Here is an 18,710-nt window from a genome sequence, read left to right on the forward strand (position 1 = left end):
TCTCTGGTCACAAGGCCAGAGCCCTGGGTTTTAGCCTTGTGGTTAGAGAGTCCAACTCCCATGCCGGAGCTCGTGAGTTCGCGCCCCGAGGGGAGCGAATGGGCGGAGTCATAACAACACAATGCAGAGTGCAGCTGCTACATCCTTAAGTAAAGATCATTTCTACTGATGATGATAGTCTCTTTTAAAATGATCTTATGAAGCATATTTACGTTATATCTCAGTCAAACAGATGAAGTGGGGCTCGAGATTAATTTTATTTCAAAAAGTCAAATTTGATCTTCCATTCTGCCAAATGGTGACAAATTAATGATAGCTCTGATTTATGGCATGATCTTAATTATAATTATTTGTCTGTAATTAGGCTGCTGAATGAATGGCAGCCTGAGGAAGGCTTTCTGAATCACACCCACGAGAAGATTGAAGAGTTATGACTTTTGCTCAGGATTCTTCGTTTGGTGCCGAGACATTAATCTGGGCAGCTGCACCTCTGGGAAAGGTGAGCGGACAACCCGACTAAAACTCTCCAGGTAGTGATCCTGAAAAACCTTTGATAAGCTGATAGTGTAGAATCGAGGTTTACAGCCAGCACGAGTGTTTATCACTTCTTATATCCAGAGGTTAACACACACTCTCAGAGTCCTGCTGGGAGAACGCGCACCATTGCCTTTGTCCCTTTCCCTCATTTTTACTGTTCTTACCTAAATCTCTTCAAAGATATTTGGATTGTGTCATATAGCTTCCATCAAGGAGGTTATCTTGTCTTTGTGTTAACAGGGTTATGTAAAACCCAATTATTTCATTTTCAAGAAACTTGTATAGGGGCAGGGCATGAGCAGAAGAAAAGCCCAATAAACATTACTGTGAATCCAGGTGAGGGACAGATCCTGCCTTTGACTCTGTTTCCTTTGTTCCTGGATGCAGAAGGAAAACCAACTTTGTGTTTGAGATAAAAAGTCATCAATAAGGATAAAAGGGTAGTAATCAGAATCAAATCTGAGTGATGAAGATCAAAATTCAGAATCAAGGATCAAAGCTCAGTGATCAGGATCAAAGAATGTTTGAGAATAGTTTAAAGGTATAACCCTGTCAAGGAACATGATTGGTGATCTCTCAGTCTGTGGGCCAGATAGGCTGGTCATTACCATCTAGGGTGGTAGAACCTTCGATATGCCATTTTTGGGCACCAATCTATAGGGAAATGTAAGATGGCCATCCCAGGCTGGTAGCTGTAGGAGTCAATTCAAAATTCAAAAGTGCGCCATTCCTATTGTTACATATACCACATTATTTGTCTGATCATAGGGATTCCAAAAAGGTATCTACGACTGAATGTTATGGAGTTATGGGGTTAAAAACAGCTAAAAAGGTGAACAATGTCAATGTCAGCTTGAAAATGGGTGAAAAGTTAAATTTGCTCCAGTTTTGGTGAAAAGTGATGCATATTAAAGGCTACTACGCAAATTCCAGTCTAGAACTCCATCTAGATGGGACACGAGTCCATAGCAGGTTACTTCCCCAGCCAAGGCCAGTAGCCATTTCCACCCAGCTATAGATGGGCATTGGTCTTGGCTGGGGAAGTAGTAACCTGCTACAGACTGGAGTCCCATCCAGGTGTAATGGTAAAGTCCAAACTATTTCATGTTAAGATATCTGGCAATAAGCACTGACTTGGCTGAGCCTCCTGAGGACTGACGTCTTCGTTGGGACTATAACAAAAACTGCAAAGAGACTCAAAAGACGCTGAAGGAATTGTCCAACCTTGGTTGCACAATTCCAGAATAGTCGTACCTCAACTCACACCGACTATGAAAGACGTTTTTGACAAATAGGATATTTAACTGCAGTACATCTGAATGAGAACTTTTGCTCGACAACATCTGAGCTCAACAGGCACACAGCTTTGGGAATAATGAGTCATAAATGCAGCATCCAGTGGGCAGAGTTCCTTGGTTCCCTCGGTGCCCACAGGGGCTCGGGGTGGGCAGTCTGCTCCGCTACATAAAAGACATGCAAAGGCAAGAGATCCTGAAGCGAGTAGCCATGGCTGCATCAGCCTTTGTTCTCATCTTCAAAGACTGCTCATCTTTTTCCAGGGGATCAAAATCTACAAACAAATAAAGCTCCAAAAATGAGATACTGCACAGCGAGATACTGCAGTCCCTGGCAATGTTCCTTCACAAACACAAGCGCTTTGATCATTTTTCGTCACTGATGGTGTTTCCTGCTGGTTTAATACGCTGCTTTGTTGTTTGCACTTTCGCACGGCGTGTGAGTGTTTCAGGTTAAAGCCTACCTCACAGGTGCCCCCCTGCTCTGAGCCGGTTTAAGCAGCACGGTGACTGTGGTGTCCGTCTGGTTCAGCGAGGTCTCGTGGTCATACGCCGGCATGGATGGAGCTGACAACGCAGAAAGAGGTTTTATATATTATAATATATATACACACACATCCACTGTACAGCAAAACATGCCAGTTTTACTTTACATCTAGACTTTTTTCTTTACTTTTCTTCTAAAGTCATTCTACCAGGAATAATACAGCTTAAAAGCCAGTTTTCTCACTTTTACACTTTATATTTGTGTATCCCAAAATAACTGAATTATTAATTAAAGCAGTAACACTGAAGTGAAACATTTCAAAAAAGAAATTCATCTCTGCCTGACAGAAATTTTTTTCAGGGTAAACCAATATATATATATATATATATATATATATATATATATATATATATATATATATATATATATATATATATATATATATATATATATATATATATATATATATATATATATATATATATATATGTCTACATAAATCAGTTCCAGTTTTGTTTAAGAACTGTACTACTAATAATAATAATAATAAATTTATGAAGCTTTTTCAGGTTTATAACTAAAAACTCATGGACACCATCCATCCATTTTCTATACCTACTTACTCTAGCTAAAGGTCACAGGGGGCTGGAGCCTATTCCAGCAGTCACAGGGCGTGAGGCGGAGTTCACCCTGGACAGGACGCCAGCCTGTCGCAGGGCCACATACAGACAAACAAACACATTCACACCTACGGACAATTTAAAGTTTCTATTCCACCCAACCTGCATATCTTTGGATGTGGGAGGAAGCCGGAGCACCCGGAGGGAACCCACACAGACATGGGGAGAACATGCAAACTCCACACAGAAAGGCCACAGGTGGGAATCAATTCCATGACCTTCTTAGTGTGAGGGGCATCAGTGCTAACCACTAAGCCACTGTACTGCCCACTCAAGTACACATGAAAGAAAAATATTAAAGCTGTACGGCCTCTGGGTTTTTTAAGATTTAAGTCATAAAATAATTTTCTCTTTCACCACTATAATTTTATTCCTTAGCATTTAAATCAGGGATTCATAACATGATTTTGCCAATATGATCAAAATTCATACCATCTGGAAACAATTTAGAATTTATCCCCCTGAAGGGGAGAAATTGAAGCGATCACACGTCATAACCTACATTCGGTAATGACATCATAGATCATGTGGAGGCTTCCCCTGATCCACAGTAAGGATGCTGGGAAGGATGTGGAGACAGCCAATCGGAGTAAAGAAAGGCAACATATTGTCAGCTGGCTGCTCGCTCCAACAAAATCAACAAAAACGGCAGAAAATGTTCCGAAACAGTTTATTTCTGCATAAATCTAATATGATTCTCATACATTTTGTAAAAGTTAGCAAGAAATAAACACTTCTAAATCTAAAAACTTAAAAAAAAATTGTTGAAACCAGATAACACCTCTGAAGTCATTTACATGACATCTTATGTATGTTAGCGAGCACGACTTGGGAACGCACATCAAGCAAGTAGGTCAGGTCAAAGCTCATCTGAAAACCGTGCATGTGCACTTCCTCCTTTAAGTGGCGTGAGAAGGAAAAGAAAATATGAACCCGCCCCTCCCCCCCCCGCCATATACATATGTTCTCTTCATTAAAATGATCTGTAATTTTGCAACATGTTACAAAAGTAAATAGACATTAAAACTCTTGGATTTCAGTAGAAGCTAAATGTTGTCAGTTATGACTAATCTGAAAGGCCGTACAGCTTTAAGACAATAAATCCAAACCTTCTCCCTTCGGTCACATGAGCTGCATATAAGGGCAATAAGCAGTTAACGTTTGTTGATTGATGGGCGTTCCTGGGGTGTGGTTACTGGGTTTTAACGTACACAATGTTTAATGATAAATTATAAAGGACAGAAAACCTGACAATGAGTTTTTCCTCAGTGCTTAACTGCTTAACGGAGCTTCTTGAAGAATGGGGTCAGACAGAGGCAGTGCTGGTTCAAATCCCTGCTGTGTGTGTTTGTGTCAGAGTGCAAAGGTTCTTGTCTCCCTGGCTATGGTGCAGGAACCTTCCTGCAGTGTGACATGTGATTCCACGCGGCACGCTCAGCAGCCGTTCCAGATGACTACATCACCAGCAGGACCTGGAAGGGTCCCGCCCACCTCGTACTCTGCCAGTGCTTTCTGTGTGCGTCGTGCAGGGGTCTGTTTGATCGGGTTTGCAGGGCGTCTTCCACCTGCTTGTGGATGTAAAAAACAAAGGATGAGGAATCAGAGAGCGCGTGTCGTCCTCACAACCGTCAGGGGAGTGGCCTGTTTACAGGTCCCACTCCTATATTTGGAATGTTTCCCAAATAGTATCTAAAAAAAAAAAAAAAGCACTCAGGGTTGTTTTGTCATTTATCAGAGAAGTCTGATAGTTGTAAAATTTGTCACAGTTTTGTCTCTGGATTTGTGTGTTGGTGCGTGTGATGCTCCTTCAGTTCACTCAGTTCCACTGCAGTCATTCAGAATAACATAAAAAAATAAAATAAAAATAAATAGTTAAATGTTCTTTATCACCTGCCCTGTGTACATCAAACCAAAACAATCTTACTCCATGGCCTCAGACAGTGACAAGAAAACCCACATATTTATGACACAAAATGTTGTGTGGGCCGCTGAAGAGGAGGTACTGCTGGCCCACCACCACCAGAGGGTGCCCCGCCTGGAGTGCGGGCTCCAGGCACCAGAGGGCGCTGCCGCCTCACAGGAGCAGCCCAGGTGACAGCCGTCACCCATCACCTGAAACAGCTGACATCCATCAGCTGAGGGGTATATCAGCTGGACGGCATCTCCATCTCATTGCCGAGATATCGTTCTACCAGGAAGGTAACGCACTCAGCCAGTCATCTCATTTCTGAGGAATAACCTTTTTGCTTGTGCTTAAGACAGCTGAAGACTGAACTAGATTCATATCAGATAAGTACCCTACACTGCAGTATTGTTTGTGACTAGAGGTGGAGGTGGTGTTTCCACCCTACGTGTTGCTGGGTGCAGCCGCACCCACATCTGACTGTTTCTGTTCCTCGCCAGCAGTATCGGATCCGACGAGCGGAGGCAGTGGCCACCTGGGAGTTCGGGACTTGGCGGCTCCAGTATTCCCGGGGTTCGGTGGCAGAGGAAATCGGGTGGTTCCGGTTCGACTCGGACGGACGTCTCCTATCGTCGAGCCTGCCCACACGACACCAGTGGAATTGGTTTATTTTTACAATTGTGATCTGTTGTGTTTGTTGTGCGACTTCACAACAGTAAAACCTTGTTATTTGACTTCTTCATTGTCCGTTCATTTGCGCCCCCTGTTGTGGGTCCATGTTCCTCACTTTCCCCAACAGGATATCTCGGCCAATGTCATGGATCCCGAGGGGCGTCAACCGGCTGTTGAACGGCCAATGGAAGAACAGGACGCGCAGGCGTCCGCAGGAGGGGTAATTGGTGAGTTGCAGCGGATCCTCACCGCTTTCACGACTCGGTTAGATTTGATGACCGAGCAGAACGTCCTCCTTAACCGCAGGGTGGAGGCTCTCGCCGCGCAGGTGGAAGCGCGCCCTCCGGGCGCCGCTGCGGCTCTCCCTCCCGTAGACCCTGTGCGTAACATTGACGTTCCACTGGTCGTTCAACGACCCCTCCCACCTTCCCCGGAAGCATACATAAGCCCCCCAGAGCCGTACGGAGGCTGTGTGGAGACGTGCGTGGATTTCCTTATGCAGTGTTCGCTCGTCTTCGCACAGCGTCCAGTTATGTACGCGACCGATGCTAGCAAGGTAGCTTATGTAATAAACCTGCTTCGCGGCGAGGCACGCGCTTGGGCTACAGCGCTCTGGGAGCAAAATTCACGGCTCCTTCAGACATATGATGGGTTTGTGAGGGAGTTCAGAACCGTATTCGATCACCCTAATAGAGGAGAAACCGCTTCAACTGTGCTACTGTCGATGAGACAGGGGCGTCGGAGCGCAGCTGCCTATGCAGTCGACTTCCGCATCACGGCTGCGAGGTCCGGCTGGAATAGCACTGCCCTCCGCGCCGCCTTTGTAAACGGACTGTCATTGGTTCTTAAGGAGCACCTGGTGGCTAAGGACAAACCACAGGATTTAGATGGGCTCATCGATCTTGTCATACGGTTAGACAACCGGTTAGAAGAACGTCGGCGGGAACGAGACGAAGGGCGTGGCCGGGCACGCGCCGTCCCTCTCCCTTCCGGTTCCGACCGCGCTCCGCCTTCCCCACGTTCCACGGCCCCTGCGCTCCGTGGGGCCACAGCTCCCCCTGCTGACGAAGCTATGGACACGAGTAGGGCAACATTTAGGGCACCAGATGCACAGAGGAGGCGGGCCCACGGAGCTTGTTTTGTTTGTGGCTCGATAGAGCACCACGTAAGAGACTGCCCTGAGCGGTTAAACACCAACGCCCGCCCCTAGAGACTGGGCTAGGGGTGGGCCAAGACATTCACGTGGGACACACCCACATCGCCACACGACTCCCAGTTACGATCCTTTATGAGGACTCAACCCTGAAGGCCCCAGCACTGGTGGACACGGGCTCGGAGGGGAATCTGTTGGACAGCAGATGGGCTAGGGAGGTGGGGCTCCCTCTGGTGGCGCTCACCTCGCCTGTGCAGGTGCGGGCACTAGATGGCTCCCTACTCCCTCCGATCACGCATAAGACACCACCTGTAACTCTGGTGGTGTCAGGAAATCACCGGGAGGAGATCGAGTTTTTTGTGACTCCTGCTACCTCCCGTGTGATTTAGGGTTCCCCTGGATGGTAAAACACAATCCCCGGATCGATTGGCCGTCCGGGGTAGTGGTGCAGTGGAGCGAGACCTGCCATCGGGCGTGTTTAGGTTCCTCGGTTCCTCCCGGCTCCCAGGCTAAGGAGGAGGTCAGAGTCCCGCCCAATCTGGGGACGGTGCCGGTGGAGTACCATGACCTTGTCGATGTGTTCAGCAAGGATCTGGCGCTCACCCTTCCCCCCCACCGTCCTTATGATTGTGCCATTGATTTGGTTCCGGGCAGTGAGTTCCCGTCCAGCAGGCTGTACAACCTCTCACGGCCTGAGCGCGAATCAATGGAGACCTACATCCGGGACTCGTTAGCCGCCGGGTTGATCCGGAATTCCACCTCCCCGATGGGTGCAGGTTTCTTTTTTGTGGGTAAAAAAGACGGCGGACTTCGTCCATGCATTGATTATAGGGGGCTGAACGAGATCACGGTTCGCAATCGATACCCGTTGCCCCTGTTGGATTCAGTGTTCACGCCCCTGCATGGAGCCCGAATATTCACTAAACTCGATCTTAGAAATGCGTATCACCTGGTTCAGAACCGGAAGGGAGATGAGTGGAAGACGGCATTTAACACCCCGTTAGGTCACTTTGAGTACCTGGTCATGCCGTTCGGTCTCACCAACGCTCCCGCGACTTTCCAAGCGTTGGTTAATGATGTCTTGCGGGATTTCCTGCACCGGTTCGTCTTCGTATACCTAGACGATATACTCATCTTTTCTCCGGACCCTGAGACCCATGTTAGGCATGTACGTCAGGTCCTACAGCGGTTGTTGGAGAACCGACTGTTTGTGAAGGGCGAGAAGTGTGAGTTCCAACGCACGTCTTTGTCCTTCCTGGGGTTCATCATCTCCTCCAACTCCGTCGCTCCTGATCCGGCCAAGGTTGCGGCGGTGAGAGACTGGCCCCAACCCACAAGCCGTAGGAAGCTGCAACAGTTCCTCGGCTTCGCTAATTTCTATAGGAGGTTCATTAAGGGCTACAGTCAGGTAGTTAGCCCCCTGACAGCCCTGACCTCTCCAAAAGTCCCCTTCACCTGGTCGGATCGTTGCGATGCCGCGTTCAAGGAGTTGAAACGTCGGTTCTCGTCTGCACCCGTTCTGGTGCAGCCCGATCCTAGTCGCCAGTTGGTGGTTGAAGTGGACGCCTCGGACTCAGGGATAGGAGCCGTGCTGTCCCAGAGCGGGAAGACCGATAAGGTCCTTCACCCGTGTGCCTATTTTTCCCGCAGGTTTACCCCGGCCGAACGGAACTATGACGTCAGCAATCGAGAACTCCTTGCGGTGAAAGAGGCTCTTGAGGAGTGGAGACATCTGTTGGAGGGAACGTCCGTGCCATTCATGGTTGTCACTGACCACCGGAACCTGGAGTATATCAGGACCGCCAAGCGGCTGAATCCCAGGCAAGCCCGCTGGTCACTGTTCTTCGGCCGTTCTGACTTCCGGATCACCTACCGTCCCGGGACCAAGAACCAGAGATCAGATGCCTTGTCCCGGGTACATGAAGATGAGGTCAAAATGGAGCCGTCAGATCCCCCTCACCTGGGACGTGGAGAAGACCGTCCGGGAGGCCCTGGCACGAAGCCCGGACCCCGGAACCGGGCCGAAGAACAGGCTCTACGTCCCACCAGAAGCTAGGGCTGCGGTCCTGGACTTCTGTCATGGTTCTAAGCTCTCCTGTCATCCTGGGGTGCGAAGAACCGTGGCGGTCGTCCGGCAGCGCTTCTGGTGGGCATCCCTGGAGACCGACGTCCGGGACTATATCCAGGCCTGTACCACCTGTGCCAGGGGCAAAGCCGACCACCGCATGTCCTCGGGTTTGCTACAGCCGCTGCCCGTACCTCATCGCCCCTGGTCTCACATCGGCCTGGATTTTGTCACGGGCCTCCCGCCGTCCCAGGGAAACACCGTCATCCTCACGATAGTGGACCGATTCTCCAAGGCGGCCCACTTCGTGGCCCTCCCGAAGCTCCCAACGGCCCAGGAGACAGCAGACCTCCTGGTCCACCACGTCGTCCGGCTGCATGGGATACCATCAGACATCGTCTCCGATCGCGGTCCCCAGTTCTCCTCGCACGTCTGGAGGAGTTTCTGCCAGGAACTGGGGGCCACGGTCAGTCTCTCGTCCGGGTATCACCCCCAAACCAACGGGCAAGCAGAACGGGCCAACCAGGAGATGGAGCAGACACTACGTTGTGTGACAGCCACGCACCCGGCGGCCTGGAGTACTCATCTGGCCTGGATCGAGTACGCCCACAACAGTCAAGTGTCGTTAGCCACCGGCCTCTCCCCTTTGAGGTGTGGTTTGGGGTATCAGCCCCCATTGTTCCCGGTGGTTGAGGGACGAGGTCGGTGTGCCCTCGGTCCAGGCCCACCTGCGGAAGTGCCGTCGGGTGTGGCGTGCCGCCCGTTCTGCTTTATTGAGGGGCCCGGGCGAGGGCTAAGACCCCGGCCCCTACGTATCCCCCCAGGCAGGACGTTGTGGCCTATCCACCAAGGACATACCACTGCAAGTAGCCTCCCCGAAACTCAAAGACCGATACATAGGACCGTATAAAATCCTCCAAATCGTCAATCCCGCCGCAGTGAGGCTTCAGCTTCCGGCCTCACTGCGGATCCATCCTGTATTCCATGTCTCCAGAATCAAGCCATATCACACTTCACCCCTCTGTACTCCCGGTCCGGCGCCACCTCCTGCCCGGATCATCGACGGCGAGCCGGCTTGGACCGTGCGCCGGCTTCTGGATGTCCGACGGATGGGCCGGGGTTTTCAATACCTGGTGGACTGGGAGGGGTACGGCCCCGAAGAACGCTCCTGGGTGAAACGGAGCTTCATCCTGGACCCGGCCCTCCTGGCCGACTTCTACCGCCGCCACCCGGGCAAGCCCGGTCGGGCGTCAGGAGGCGCCCGTTGAGGGGGGGGTCCTGTTGTGTGGGCCGCTGAAGAGGAGGTACTGCTGGCCCACCACCACCAGAGGGCGCCCCGCCTGGAGTGCGGGCTCCAGGCACCAGAGGGCGCTGCCGCCTCACAGGAGCAGCCCAGGTGACAGCCATCACCCATCACCTGAAACAGCTGACATCCATCAGCTGAGGGGTATATCAGCTGGACGGCATCTCCATCTCATTGCCGAGATATCGTTCTACCAGGAAGGTAACGCACTCAGCCAGTCATCTCATTTCTGAGGAATAACCTTTTTGCTTGTGCTTAAGACAGCTGAAGACTGAACTAGATTCATATCGGATAAGAACCCTACACGGCAGTATTGTTTGTGACTAGAGGGTGAGGTGGTGTTTCCACCTACGTGTTGCTGGGTGCAGCCGCACCCACATCGACTGTTTCTGTTCCTCGCCAGCAGTACGGATCGACGAGCGGAGGCAGTGGCCACCTGGGAGTTCGGGACTTGGCGGCTCCAGTATTCCCGGGGTTCGGTGGCAGAGGAAATCGGGTGGTTCCGGTTCGACTCGGACGGACGTCTCCTATCGTCGAGCCTGCCCACACGACACCAGTGGAATTGGTTTATTTTTACAATTGTGATCTGTTGTGTTTGTTGTGCGACTTCACAACAGTAAAACCTTGTTATTTGACTTCTTCATTGTCCGTTCATTTGCGCCCCCTGTTGTGGGTCCGTGTTCCTCACTTTCCCCAACACAAAATTCCTGTTTTATTTTGTTTTTCCCCACTTCTTGTACAGAATAATGTGTCTCTGTGTTCAGTTACATTGAGATTCACGATTACTTTTTCCTGTGTCCCACATTTCCTCATGTTACAGCCAATCATTTCTATACACTAAGAATCTTATATGAGAGGAGAGTGGGGAAGAAACCAGAAAATATTCACATTTAACAAGCTAAAACTTGAACATTTAAAAAAAATAATACAATTACAAATTACCTCAGTAGTTGTTGGTCAATTTAATAATTGACTAATAACCAATAAAGTGTGTGTGTGTGTGTGTGTGTAACCACTAAAGCCACCGGCTGCCCACTCAAGTACACATAAAGAAATATATTAAAGCTGTTACGGCACTCTGGGTTTTTAAGATTTAAGTCATAAAAATAATTTTCCTCTTTCACCACTATAATTTTATTCCTTAGCATTTAAATCAGACATTCATAACATGATTTTGCCAATATGATCAAAATTCATACCATCTGGAAACAATTTAGAATTTGTTGCTGTAAGACAGAATCTGCATGAAATGTCACAAATCTCTAATTTCATGTGGAACTTTGAGGCTGGTTTTGTAATCGTGTAAATATTCTATGTAGACTTAAATACGATGTAGTTAGTGGCCTGTAGAAAGAGTGGATCAAGTGATGAGTTGCAGTGAATCCCTTCAGCTCCTCTGTTCGGTCCCCTCGAATCATCGTTCTAGACACCTGGTTCAGAAATTGTTTTTTCAATCCTCATATTACTGATGTCAAAGGCTGAACCTGGAAATGATTATTCATGCTTTTGTTTCTTGAATTTGATAACCTGGACTTATGTCCACCACTTAGGTTCCTGGTGTATTTCCTCCTGCTGGGTGTTAGTCCCATTGAGGATCAAGATTTCTTTACAAGGGAGACCTGGACAATTATAAGTTTCCAATTCAACTAACCTTCATGTCTTTAAATGGGGAGGAAATCAAGACCACCCGGAGGAAACCCACGCAACACGGGGAGAACATGCAAACTCCACACCGAAAGGACATATGGGAATCGATCCCATGCCTTCTTACTGTGACGCAACAGTGCTAACCTCTAAGCCACCTTGCTTTAATTTCTTCAATCCAAACCACAACCTGGACATCACACACAGTAAGACCTGATCTTCATGAATTCAAGGATGAATTAGTCATTAAAAAGGAACAAATAACACTGGTCACCACCAACAACAACAAAAACAATTTCTCCCATGGACTTTAATAAATGATTTGGAGTAATTTTGGGGTACTGAATCTGAATCTGAGTTCAGATTTCCTCTATCACATCATGTTGTTTGCAATCTGCATGTTCCGTATTGATGGATTACGCAAACGTTGCTCACGAGTTTGATGTCACTAATCATCCACAAAAGCAGCTTCAAAAGCATAGTTTTTAAACCAGGTTTGTGAAATGTGAACAAAGAGCCGTAATATTGTTTATGGCGCTGAAGAGGTGTGCGAGACTGCAGCTTTTACTTCAATGCTTGATACGAGAAATATGCTTTCATATCTCAAAAATGTGATTAGCAAAAACTAACATCAGATTTGGATTCAGCGCCCCCAAATTACCCAAAATCCACTGAAAAACTCCATGCAAGAAGAATCGCGTTGACCAGCAACAACCAGGTGTTAAAATGCTGTTTTCAATTAAAGCTCAACTGTATGACAATACTGGTAGTTCTAAATATACCTCAATGCTAAAATACCCTCGGCCGTATGAGCATAAAAATAGGAGATAGAATCTGATGTTTTGACCTCTTAAAATAGGTCAAGGTTAATCAAAGTCTTCACAATGCCCGATGGCCATATTTTGGCCTCAGGTAACAATGCAGCAGTGTTTAATTTAAGAATATCTAACCAAACAATTGTTAATTTTACAGTGATAAAATGTTAATTCTCAGAGAAATACATGTAAATTTTAATGAAAGTATCATGATCATGTCAACTCAACAGAAAAGGGCTGCTTGATTTAAAAAGTAATGTATCTGCTGGATGACTACAGAAGTAACACACATTACAAATAACACCTTAGTGATCTCACTCAGTCGTACAAACCTCAAATCATGTCCCCTGAACCAGGACCTCCTGGTGAGACTAACCCAGGGTTGACCGTCACAGTGGTCTGGACAGGGGTGAGATGGGAACTAACCCACTCACCACCTGTGGAGAGCATCTGCAGAAGAACATCTTCAACCTGAACTGACCACTGCTGCTGAGACCAACCGCGTGACCTGGAAGGTCCCGAACATTCAGGCTGTTCTCGGCACTGAGGACGTCGAGAATAGAAAATAAAATAAAAGCTAGTGCTCAGCATCACAGGTTGGAAAAGTAACAGACTGACAGTGTGTCAGTCTGTGACCAAACGTGGGTGAGGTAAGCGAGGCCAAGGTCACAGCGGTTGGATAGTATCCACAGAGAATAGGATGGAGAAAATGATGAGGTTTGGTAGAGCTGCAGTGAAGACAGACACTGGAAAAATGAACTTCCTGGAGCTGACTGATGGACTGAGGAGAGGAGGGAGAATGCCACGGGGACGAGAACATTCGAGTATGTTTGGGACAAGATCCCAGCAGAAGCTGAAAGTAACATGTACTGGAATGACACTAAAGCCACGCTGACATCCTGAAGCAGGTGTGTAGAACGATGATGGAGGGAAAAGGTTTCTTCCCCACTCTCCTCTCATATAAGATTCTTAAAAGTGTACAGAAATGACTTGCTGTAACATGAGGAAATGTGGGACACAGGAAAAAGGAACCGTAAACCTCAATGTAACCGAACACACAGAGACACATTATTCTGTACAAGAAGTGGGAAAAAAAAAAACAGGAATTTTGTGTCATAAATATGTATGTTTTCTTGTCACTGTCTGAGTACGAGCAGCACGGTGGCTTAGTGATTAGCACTGTTGCCTCACAGCGAGAAGGTCATGGGTTCAATTCCCACCTGTGGCCTTTCTGTGTGGAGTTTGCATGTTCTCCCTGTGTTTTTGTGGGTTTCCTCCAACATCCAAAGATGTGCAGTTAGGTGGATGGGAATCTTTAAATTTGTCCGTAGGTTGCGTGTGGATGTGAATGTGTTTGTCTGTTTGTGGCCCAGTGACAGACTGGTGTCCTGTCCTGGGTGTACCCCGCCTCACGCTCTATGACTGCTGGGATAGGCTCCAGCCCCCCGCAACCACTAATTGGACTAAGCGGTTGAAGATGAGTGTGTGTGTCTGAGCACATGCAGTAAGACGTATCAGGGGATGGTTTGGTTTGATGTACACAGGGCAGGTGATAAAGAACATTTAACTATTTATTTATTTATTTATTTATTTTTATGTTATTCTGAATGACTGCAGTGGAACTGAGGGAACTGAAGGAGCATCACACGCAGCAACACACAAATCCAGAGACAAAACTGTGACAAATTTTTTACAACTATCAGACTTCTCTGACAGATGACAAAACAACCCCGAGTGTTTTTTTTTTTTTAGATACTATTTGGAAAATGTTCCAAATGTAGGAGTGGGATGTGTAAACAGGCTCCTCCCCTGATGGTTGTGAGGATGACACGCACTCTGAAGCCTTGTCCTTTGTTTTTTACATCCACAAGCAGGTGGAAGACGCCCTGCAAACCCACTCAAACAGACCCCTGCACGACGCACACAGAAAGCACTGGCGGAGTACAAGGTGGGCGGGACCCTAGGGTTTGTAAGAGTAGAATGGGAGGCAGAGCCTTCAGCTTTCAGGCTCCTCTCCTGTGGAACCAGCTTCCCAATTCGGATCAGGGAGACAGGACACCCTCTCTACTTTAAGATTAGGCTTAAAACTTTCCTTTTTGCTAAAGCTTATAGTTAGGGCTGGATCAGGTGACCCTGAACCATCCCTTAGTTATGCTGCTATAGACGTAGACTGCTGGGGGGTTCCCATGATGCACTGAGTGTTTCTTTCTCTTTTTGCTCTGTATGCACCACTCTGCATTTAATCATTAGTGATTGATCTCTGCTCCCCTCCACAGCATGTCTTTTCCCATGTTCCCATGTTCCCATGTTCTCTCCCTCAGCCCCAACCAGTCCCAGCAGAAGACTGCCCCTCCCTGAGCCTGGTTCTGCTGGAGGTTTCTTCCTGTTAAAAGGGAGTTTTTTCCTTCCCGCTGTCGCCAAGTGCTTGCTCACAGGGGGTCGTTTTGACCGTTGGGGTTTTACATAATTATTGTATGGCCTTGCCTTACAATATAAAGTGCCTTGGGGCAACTGTTTGTTGTGATTTGGCGCTATATAAATAAATAAAATTGAAAATTGAATTGAATTGACCCTTCCAGGTCCTGATGTAGTCAGCTGGAACGGCTGCTGAGCGTGCCGCGTGGAATCACACGTCACACTGCAGGAAGGTTCCTGCACCACAGCGAGGGAGACGAGAACCTTTGCACCTGCTCCCTGACACAAACACACACAGCAGGGATTTGAACCAACGCTGTCTCTGTCTGACCCCATTCTTCAAGAAGCTGTGGGTGAACGTAGAATCTGAAGAGGAATTCAGAAACACGCACGGCACATAAATCACACCCGAGTGGTGAACTTTGAACTGAACTGTTTTCTCCATAAAGACTGAAGTGGGGCAACTAGAAGTCAGCTCCATCAGGAGACGTCTATGTGTTTAGCCACCTGAACAGGTGAGCCCCAGAAGCAGGGGCACCACCAGGGAAAAGAAATCTTACTGGGCCCTTCCATAGCCAGCCGCTAAATGCATAAAACTATTCATTTTAATTATATTTTTGACATGTTTGTGAAAAGAGAAACATGATTTGACAGTTACTTGGTTGGGAGAGCACTGAAAATACAATGAAATTCATGTAGAATCAATTATTTGCTGCAAGACTGATACTCTGACAAAAGTACATATATGTATTTTTGTCAGGATATCAGATTAAATAGCAACAGACTCATATACAGTTCAGTCCAAAAGTATTTGTCCACTTGGTATTTGGTATTGGGTTTTTTTCACCCTTATATGTGATGAACGTGTGCAACAGTGTCGTATATGGAGCTTCTTATTAGTTACATTATTACATTATTAACATGTATTACATCAATGACACCTTTCATAATTTTATCGTACTGGTCTAGTAATTTTGAAAACATTTTTTAAGTTATTTCTCCATTTTTTTAAATTTTATTTTCGAAGTATTAATGTTTTTACAATACAGTAGTGTTCAGAATAATAGTAGTGCTATGTGACTAAAAAGATTAATCCAGGTTTTGAGTATATTTCTTATTGTTACATGGGAAACAAGGTACCAGTAGATTCAGTAGATTCTCACAAATCCAACAAGACCAAGCATTCATGATATGCACACTCTTAAGGCTATGAAATTGGGCTATTAGTAAAAAAAAAGTAGAAAAGGGGGTGTTCACAATAATAGTAGCATCTGCTGTTGATGCTACAAACTCAAAAGTATTATGTTCAAACTGCTTTTTTAACAATCCTGTGAATCACTAAACTAGTATTTACTTGTATAACCACAGTTTTTCATGATTTCTTCACATCTGCGAGGCATTAATTTTGTTGGTTTGAAACCAAGATTTTGCTGGTACCTTGTTTCCCATGTAACAATAAGAAATATACTCAAAACCTGGATTAATCTTTTTAGTCACATAGCACTACTATTATTCTGAACACTACTGTATATAACATATGATGGTTCTGGCTTTCAGCAAGAAAAGGGGGAATATGTTGGGATGTTCTGAACTTAACTATGTTTCTCAGTGAGGACAGGAGGATAGATAACGGAAGGAATGATGCCAGTTAATGCCAATGAGGAATGTTTCCGTTTGATGTGGACGTGTTACTAGTCACATAAAACCAACGTCCCACTTTCCTATAAAAACCAGCTCAGGCTAACGATAAAGGTCTTCATTTTGCTCATGACTCTTAGTTGAATAAACTGAGGGATATGTCTGACTGCTCATTCTGTGTCTCCTGACCTGTTATTTCACAACAACAGGATCCAGCTGATATCATGTTGTTTTTTGTTTGTTTGTTTGTTTTGTTTTGTTTTTTGTGTTGCATCATTCAGCATTTGCAAAAAATTTAGTTTTCTATTTTGGCCCCACCCAACTGGTGGCATACTGACCGTGGTCTCTTGTTGGTGCAAAACGGGCTCTACGACTCAAAAGTAATGGCAAATCGCCACTTTGCGTCTGCTGCTTGCTGTCACTTGTATGTAATATGGCTGTAGGATTTGTGCTGCTCCTTATTTCGTGTCCTCAAAATAACAAAATACTGGACATGACCCAAATGCACTTGGGCTTCATTGCTACAACTAATACAGTACTCCCGCCCAGGATCACTTTTTAATTTTTGTGACACAGTCAAGTTTCAGTCACTATTTTTTGAACCCTAACGCTCCCCTCCATGCCTCCGTGTCACAATACTGAACTAATATTACAAACTAATGAATGAAATCACTTTTTGTGACGCCATCACGAACTTGGCATGAGATCAGGTTGTGTACTCACATTAAATTACTACATATATTTATTGTACTAAAAGCTGGGGCTGTTTCAAGTCATTATTTATTCATGTCACATATTTTCAGTATGCTAATATCAACCACCAGGTGTCCGCTTTTTTGCCTATTCCCATAAATGGAAAGAAGCTTTTTCTGGCCACGCCCCTTTTCTGTCGGGACTCGCGACTTCTCTCTGTTATTCTTACACAAACCATGCGGGTCTATCGGCACAGTGCAGGTGGATACTGTATATCTCACCCAGCAAGCAGGAGTTCAGATATAGACTTATGTGACATACGTCACAGGGCTTTAAAACAAGCCGTTCATGTTTAAACTCCACTTATAGCAGAGTCCGTCCTGTATGCACAGTCATAGAATTGTGGAAGTCAGACCATGTTCACCAACCACCCATAAAAACTGATTTTGTACAATATGACCTACATAATTTAAACTGTACACATCTGGATCAGGCAGAACTTAACACTGAAGAATGGGTGGAAATCACCACTTTCAAAATAAGACTTGTTTACCGATGCCCCCGTTTATCAATTTTTCTTAGCCCACTTTCCACACTCGGACATCAAAAATGTAAAGTGCGGTCAGAGGCTGTTTATTCAACATCATCCAGAAGCGAACTGTCCGTGCTGGTGACCCCTCTGACCTGAAATCTTGGTGGTGAACTGGGTGACGACGGGGGAACCGTAGCCTTTGGCTGTGCTCGCACGCAGGGTGAAGGAGTACGTGGAGCCTGGATATAGGCCTGTGAACATGTGGGTGGTCTCGTTGCCCAGCTTCACTACCTTCCCACTCTGGTTGGACAGATCCAGCTCGGGGTCAAAAGAGCTCACCGCCTTGTAGGAGATCTGGGGAGGGAAAGAAATGAATATTCTGATTGTGGCCCCTGGTACTCCGCGTTCAGCTCGCTTCTGTTTTGGGAAATGCATTCATTTTCAGCAAACTAAAGCATTTAGTGCACTTACTCTCTCCAGTTTGTGTGACCTGTAGTACAGTACTGAAAACAAAAATACCCTTTTGGTTGTCCTCTACTTCAGCTCCTGCATATCTACCAGTTTATTTGAATGTACCTTCATGCAGTCACTCATGCCAATTGGATTTATTTTTGTAAATTATGGATTAGTCATAGTTCTAGTGCCACAGAGGTCTTTCAATACTAGAATAGAAAACATGTCTTCAAATTGTGGACTTGTATCCTGTCCATGTAAAAGGGTTTTACCTTTTACAGAAGCAAAACAAGCAGCGGTGACATTAGAAGCAAACAGACGAAGTCTTTGGAAGTGACAGAAACTGACAACCTCATTTTGAGCTACATTTACCCAGGTAGGACATTACACAAAAAACAAACTGGCCACCAGTCCAAAGCAGGTTA

At 46.4% G+C, this 18,710-nt stretch overlaps 1 protein-coding gene across 6 annotated transcripts in view; it reads right to left on the reverse strand.

Annotated features, from left to right (window-relative positions):
* LOC117521153 (receptor-type tyrosine-protein phosphatase mu-like) overlaps window positions 1-18,710 on the reverse strand; it is a 467,264-nt gene that overhangs the window by 165,053 nt on the left and 283,501 nt on the right. For all 6 annotated transcript variants that reach the window (XM_034182503.1, XM_034182501.1, XM_034182498.1 and 3 more), the window contains 2 exons: window positions 17,985-18,186; window positions 2,297-2,399 (listed from right to left, as the gene is read on the reverse strand). In XM_034182503.1, coding sequence (XP_034038394.1) covers window positions 2,297-2,399; window positions 17,985-18,186 — 305 coding nt within the window. The remainder of the gene's footprint in view (window positions 1-2,296; window positions 2,400-17,984; window positions 18,187-18,710) is intronic.

This window comes from Thalassophryne amazonica, chromosome 12 (genome assembly GCF_902500255.1).
Source record: "Thalassophryne amazonica chromosome 12, fThaAma1.1, whole genome shotgun sequence".
In the NCBI taxonomy this organism is placed as follows: Eukaryota; Metazoa; Chordata; class Actinopteri; order Batrachoidiformes; family Batrachoididae; genus Thalassophryne; species Thalassophryne amazonica.